The sequence below is a fragment of the Etheostoma cragini genome, chromosome 1 (assembly GCF_013103735.1).
Source record: "Etheostoma cragini isolate CJK2018 chromosome 1, CSU_Ecrag_1.0, whole genome shotgun sequence".
In the NCBI taxonomy this organism is placed as follows: Eukaryota; Metazoa; Chordata; class Actinopteri; order Perciformes; family Percidae; genus Etheostoma; species Etheostoma cragini.
In genome coordinates, this window is record NC_048407.1 from 34,257,379 (window position 1) to 34,264,878 (window position 7,500).

Sequence of the window (7,500 nt, forward strand, 5' to 3'; positions counted from 1 at the left end):
TATATATATATATATATATATATATATATGTATATATACATATATAAAACAAACGGATACACACACACGATCATTTATAAAAATATGTGAAAGCTCTAGGGCAGAGAAGACATTTAGTCAACGCTTCATAGTAAAATAATTCCTCACTTTAGTTAAATTAACTGTAGATTATTACAACAAAATTATTATATTATTATTATTATTATTATTATTATTATTATTATTATTATAATAATACAATATAAAGAGGTAGAAACAGTCATAGAGAAATTACTTTAAGAAATAAAAGCCGAAATGTTCTTTCTAGAAAAATAATAAAACTCAGCTTAGCATGTTCGAGGTATGAGAGAAGGATCTGGCATAGAACAATCTTTAATGAAGGATGGAAGGATGAAAGAATGGAAGGATGAAATGATGAAATGATGTAAGGATGGAAGGATAGAAGGATGGAAGGATGAAAGGAAGAAAGGATGGAAGGAAGAAAGGATGAAAGGATTGAAGGATGGAAGGATGGAAGGATGGAAGGATGGAAGGGTGAAAGGATGAAAGGATGAAAGGGTGAAAGGATATTTTTTGACATACTATACTATGACTAAGGATGAACGAATGAAAGGGTGAAAGGATGTAAGGATGTAAGAATGAAAGGGTGTAAGGATGTAAGGATGTAAGGATGAAAAGATGAGGAATGAAGGAGTGAATTAGTCCTAGGGGTGAAAGGCTGAAAGGATGAGGCATGAAGGAGTGAACTAGTCTTAACAATGAAAGGATGAGGAATGAAGGAGTCAACTAGTCCTAGGGATGAAAGGATGAGGAATGAAGGAGTGAACTGATTCAGAATGAATCACGTTGATCCGTTAATTCCTCATCAGGCTGCATGTGGAAAAAGAAAGAGAAGAAGAAGAAAGTGGTTAAAACTCCTGTCACCAAGGAGATGCCGTAGCCTTAGTTACGCTCTCCCTCTTGTGTTATTACGCGTTATTACACGTGTTATTACACATGAACATCATGTGAGATAACACTTCTTGTTTTATTCGGATCCCCACTAGCTTAGCATACGCTAAAAGCTCTTCTTTCTTCAATCTGTTCTTGTGACTCTTTAGGATATTACAAACACACACACACACACACACACACACACACACACACTATGACATCTGAAAATACAAAACACATTTAAATCTTACAGTTAACGCAATTAATTCAAAAGCCGTACACCATTCTCTAAGTGGCTGAATCATAACAGCCAATCAGAGAGCTCATGTACAATATATTTTTGTTTTAACTCCCTGTTTACACAGTTCTTGTTTTCATGTTTTGAGTGGATCAAAGAGACCTCACCCGGAAGAGATCAAAGAGATCTCAGATCTCACCTGGAAGAGATCAAAGAGATCTCACCTGGAAGAGATCAAAGAGATCTCAGATCTCACCTGGAAGAGGTCGAAGCCCTGCGACTCCGTCAGGTCGTAGGGTCGGATGATCCCGTCTTCTCGGATCAGACGCACCGGACGCAGTTTGGTCACTTCCTCTGTCGACTCCGCCGCTCTGAACACAAACACAAACACACACGCGCGCGCGCGCACACGCACACACACACACACGCACGCACACACATGCACACAGGAAGACACACACGCAATTATCAGTTACACAGAACAATCTGCATATATCTATAGATCTATTTATGTATAGATCTATAGATATAGACACGATCAGATTGTTTCCGTTTTTCTCTTCTATACAGTGGGGCTCAAAAGTTAAAAGTTTGTATTAATGTGCATGTAAATAACCCAGTATGTTTATCTTTATAGAAGAGATAGCCTTGTTGTGTTTTTTTTCCTGTTATAAATAAAAGGGGCTTTTATTTTGAAAGTCAGCCGCTGGCACGTTAACTAGTCTCCTGCTGTATGTAAAGGAAAAAGTAGAGAACGGACACACAGTTGAACATAAAATGTTTAAGGGCCCCTTCGAAGAAGCACAAGGTTATTACTTATCATAATACAGTAAAATGTATATGTTGGTGGTGTTTTAAAGTAGTTTTGAACAACTGAAGCGGTTTCTAGCGGTTTGTTTAATAGGTTTCTGCCGGACTAGTGAGCTAGTACTAAACTATGCTAATGCTCTAAATCTATAAGATAAAGAAGCTAACACATTTATTGTTTGTGTTTGTTTGTTTTTGTAACCAGCTCTAACGTTGGTTTTGCTTCCGAGCATAAAGAAGGTATCTCTGCTGGGGGGGGGGGGGGTGTACAAAGTATTAACTCTGCAGGGGCCCAAACTTTTGCAGATGCCATTTTTTTGTTTTCTGTTATTTTAAAAGTGTAAATGATGAAAAAAAATCTTACTTTTTGTGACATATTATACGAATGTCTAATCTGTCATTTAATCCTTTTGGAGATATTTCCATCTTTTCTTTCTTCTATATGGACATTAATACACATTTTTACCAGGGGGCCCAAACTTTCAAACCCCACTATATATCATATAGATCTATTTACATAGATAGATAGATAGATAGATAGATAGATAGATAGATAGATAGATAGATAGATAGATAGATAGATAGATAGATAGACAGATATGCTGAAGATGAAGAAGGCAGTTGAAAGGTTGGAGAGACCCTCAGGCTTCAGACGGCAGATGGTTTATTGATGATTTATTGATCTGAAGTTAAACGGGTGCACACGATGCTGTTGGATGCTTCTGAAACGTGGGAAATCTCACCTTTCATGGCCTCTACAGTGACAGCATGAAACACAACGTCAACAGGTTATTACGCACAGACTGTTGTCACAGAACAGATGGATGCTGGGAAATGTGACAGGAAGAAAAGGCTCTGACGGAATGCTCTCCTGTGTCTGTCGCCCGGGCAACGCATGCGCTCAACAGCCAATGGGAACCAGGAGACTAGACTTCTTTATGGACACAGAGCAGGGGGTTCTGGGTAACGGAGTCTCAGCAGCTCCGAAACATCAACCTCCCAAATCCAAGTCCCTTTTTTCGACACTTTGACGTTTTCAACACTACATAACACTAACTTATTAACTTTAGCTTTAGTTATTTTTGGAATTTATGGTCAATAGACCTAATTTATAGGAAATTATCGCTAATGTTTCAGTTAGAAAAGCAGAAATTATGAATTTAGACTAAAATTAAAGGAATGGATAATCACAGACTGAAATATGTCAACTTTTACTCAATACTATTTATATTGAATACCAATAGTACTTTATAAATACATACATATACTACTACTACTACTACATATAATAATACTACTACTGTTTCAAAAACACTTCAATTTGTTTTCCAATGCTATAAAATTTAATAAGACGTCCCAAAATTAATGAAAGTAGAGATTTGTACTTGAGGACAACATGAAGACAACATGAGGACAACATGAAGACAACATGAGGACAACATGAAGACAACATGAGGACAACATGAGGACAACATGAAGACAACATGAAGACAACATGAGGACAACATGAAGACAACATGAGGACAACATGAGGACAACATGAAGACAACATGAGGACAACATGAAGACAACATGAGGGCAACATAGGGCAACATGAAGACAACATGAGGGCAACATGAAGACAACATGAAGGCAACATGAGGACAACATAAGGACGACATAAAGACAACATGAGGACAACATGAGGGCAACATGAGGACAACATGAAGACAACATGAAGACAACATGAGGACAACATGAAGGCAACATGAGGACAACATAAGGACGACTTAAAGACAACATGAGGACAACATGAAGGCAACATGAGGACAAAATGAAGACAAGATGAGGACCACATGAGGACGACATAAAGACAACATGAGGACAACATGAGGAGGACATGAGGAGGGCATTAGGAGGACATAAGGACAAAACGGAGGAAACATGGGGACGTGTCTTTGGGAGTTCTCATGTTTTCAAAATAGATGCCTTCCTTCCTGTTAAAAGACAGACCGTCTATCTGTCCCACCAGGAGGCTCCGTCCTCGGCTAGGTAGACCCTACGTCTTCCTGTAGAAGTTCATGCTGTTCTATTTCAGTCCGTGTACTTGGCGGCCAACGAATTTTTGTTTTGAAATGAAAAAAATGAAAAACAGTCAGTTTAACAATTACCAATTATTAATTAGTAAACGGAAAACGAAAAACAATCTCGTTATCCGACTGTATTTGATGCGTTTATAGATGGAAACCGGTTGATAAAACACGGGTGTACACGTCTCATTTCTCAATTTTATGTTTTTTTTGTTGACACCCGTATTTTATTTACCGGTTTCCATCTATAAACGCATCAAAGACAATCGGATAACGAGATTGTTTTTTTTTTATATCAAAACAAAAAACAAAAAAATGTGTTGTTCTCTGTCTTTTGTTTCCCTTTTTTACTAATGGGAATGTTTACTAGTGGGAATGTTTACTATTGGTAATGTTTACTAATGGGAATGTTTACTAATGGGAATGCTCACTATTGGGAATGTTCACTATTGGGAATGTTTACTAATGGGAATTTTTACTAATGGGAATGTTCACTATTGGTAATGTTTACTAATGGGAATGTTTACTAATGGGAATGTTCACTATTGGTAATGTTTACTAATGGGAATGTTTACTAATGGGAATGTTCACTATTGGGAATGTTTACTAATGGGAATGTTTACTAATGGGAATGTTTACTAATGGGAATGTTCACTATTGGGAATGTTCACTATTGGTAATGTTTACTAATGGGAATGTTTACTAATGGGAATGTTCACTATTGGGAATGTTTACTAATGGGAATGTTCACTATTGGTAATGTTTACTAATGGGAATGTTTACTAATGGTAATGTTCACTATTGGGAATGTTTACTAATGGGGATTTTTACTAATGGGAATGTTTACTAATGGGAATGTTTACTAATGGGAATGTTCACTATTGGTAATGTTTACTAATTGGAATGTTTACTAATGGGAATGTTCACTATTGGTAATGTTTACTAATGGGAATGTTTACTAATTGGAATGTTTACTAATGGGAATGTTCACTATTGGTAATGTTTACTAATGGGAATGTTTACTAATGGGAATGTTCACTATTGGGAATGTTTACTAATGGGAATTTTTACTAATGGGAATGTTTACTAATGGGAATGTTTACTAATAGTAATGTTTACTAATGGGAATTGTGAAACTGGCTGTTTTTCGATTTTGTTTCTTTTGTTTCAAAATAAAAACAAACGTTGGCCGCCAAGTACACGGACCTATTTCCTGTTGTGTTCTTCTATTTCCTGTTCTGTTTTGCACTTCAGAGCCACCTTACCTAATATTACAACAAAAGGAAGCCCCGACTCTTAGGGCTTCAGCAACTTTAAGAGTCATGTGATTGGGGGATGACAGAGGGGCGGGGCCTCTGGACCCATTGGGCAGCAGCAAGCGGAGGGGCGGAGCTGTGTGCGATTGGGCGGGGCTAGTGGCGGAGGGGAGGAGCTACGAGCAGATGACGATGGAGCATGAATCAGTCGATGGATGAAGACACGATGCAGACACTTACCGTCCGTCTGCTGCAGGAAGACAACAACCTGCAGGGGGGCCAACGGTAAAACCAAGTCCTTCACAGCGCCGCTAAACCTTGAACCCTAACTCTAACCCAGACCCTGACACTCTAATCCTGACCCTGACCCTAATACAGTAAAACCAACTCCTTCACAGCGCCGCTGATTCCTGTCCTGACCCTGCTGATTCCTGACCCTGCTAATTCCTGACCCCGACCCTGCTGATGTCTGACCCTTACCCTGACCCTGCTAATTCCTGAACCCAATTGGGGTCAACCCTAACACTGACCCTGACCCAGTAAAACACAAATTCTTCACAGCTGATTCACTGTGTCACTGATTCCTGACCCTGCTCAGATTACTGACCTCCATCCTGGACTACACAGCGCTGGTCCCCTGGAGGACTCAAATTACTTACCTCCACCATGGATTACCTAGCGCTGGTCCTATGGATTAAAGAGGACCCAAATTATAGACCTCCACCCTGGACTACACAGCGCTGGTTCTCTTGGGGAATTAGATTACTGACCTCTATCCTGGACTACCAACATAAACATAGACTGTTTCTGGAAGAATGTCTTATTCTCATTAATATTCGATACATGTGTGTATGTGTGCACCAATCAGAGTCTACATAGGGGAACTACTATAATAATACTCTGAGAAGGATTTCTGCAGGAAGGGGACCACGTGAGCGGTGTGGAGGGGCTTGGTTTTACCGTGTTTAAGGTGAAATACTCACAACCAAAACCACAAGAACAGAAAGAACCAAACTCAGGGAGACAGCGTCCGAGACAGAAAACAAAGACAGAAGAATGACGATTAGTGATCAGACAAGAAGAGGAGACCCGGGACCCGGAGAAGGGCAGACCCAGAGCACCCAGGAAGTCATATGCATCATGAGTCCTCAGGTGCTTACCTCTGGATGCCCTGGAAGGTGCTGCTGGCCATGTCCACGATGCCGCCGGTCGGCCGGGCAACCACCCCCACCAGACCCTTCCCGATGCCTTTAAAGAAGCCAGCCGCCCCCCCCTTCATGGCTCCTAGAGACAGATACACAGGAGTCAATCACAGCAACACCCCCCCCACATTGCTCCTGAAGACAGATATTTCACATTTCCACTACCACTAGCCTTACTCCAATAACCGTCCTTCATGTAGAATTAGACCTAATATCTGAGTTACACAGCAGAAATGATTTTGACTAATAGTTCAGATCAGAGGAATGAAAGAGCGCTGGGAGGAATCCGCTTGTTAAAAAGAAACTCATATTTCGGATATAGACATTTTTTAAAGGAGGACAACAGGAAGGTTAATACAATGTTGTAAAAGCTGGACCAGGTCTGGATAAAGGACCAGGTCTGGATAGAGGACCAGAGGAACACTCACCCTCCACAGGCTTGGTGACGATGCCGGTGACTCCGCCCACGACTCCCTGCAGAGAAACCATCTGTTAGTGTGGGGGGGGCAATAAGCCCTTAATCAAGCTGTTAGTGGGGGGGTGGGTCCAATCAGCCCTATACCAAGCTATTAGTGGAGGGGGGGACTACTTTCGCAGACAGTTGAATTTGAATTTAATTTCAATCCGGTTTCAGGAAACAACGTAGTACAATCCAGACCTTCAGCAGTCCTTTTCCTCCTTTAGCCAGACTCTCTCCGAAGTCGCGTGGCGGGCGGTTCATCTCCTCCCTCCGTCTCTGCTGGAAGTCTCTGTCCATAGTGATGGCTGCCAGCCCCTTCCCCACCGAGCCGGTGATCCGTGACACCATGCCGGCAGCGCCGCCTGGTGGGGAAATAACCACAACGTTATCCAGGACACCATGCCCGCAGAGCCGCTTGCAGGACGCCACAGGAACAGGAAGCCGGGGTAGGGAGGGAGACAACAGGAAGCCGGGGGGGGGCAACGAACAGCGATTAATAACCCCAACCGAAACCAGGGAGGAAGCAGGAAGCCGG

General features: G+C 41.2%; 1 protein-coding gene across 1 annotated transcript in view; it reads right to left on the reverse strand.

Annotated features, from left to right (window-relative positions):
• Positions 1-615: 615 nt before the first annotated feature.
• LOC117956400 (vacuolar protein sorting-associated protein 13C-like) overlaps positions 616-7,500 on the reverse strand; it is a 61,646-nt gene continuing 54,761 nt past the window's right edge. The window contains exons 67-72 of the mRNA XM_034891476.1: positions 7,164-7,327; positions 6,934-6,979; positions 6,464-6,587; positions 2,722-2,733; positions 1,428-1,542; positions 616-870 (exon numbers count right to left, since the gene is read on the reverse strand). Coding sequence (XP_034747367.1) covers positions 832-870; positions 1,428-1,542; positions 2,722-2,733; positions 6,464-6,587; positions 6,934-6,979; positions 7,164-7,327 — 500 coding nt within the window. The 3' untranslated portion in view covers positions 616-831. The remainder of the gene's footprint in view (positions 871-1,427; positions 1,543-2,721; positions 2,734-6,463; positions 6,588-6,933; positions 6,980-7,163; positions 7,328-7,500) is intronic.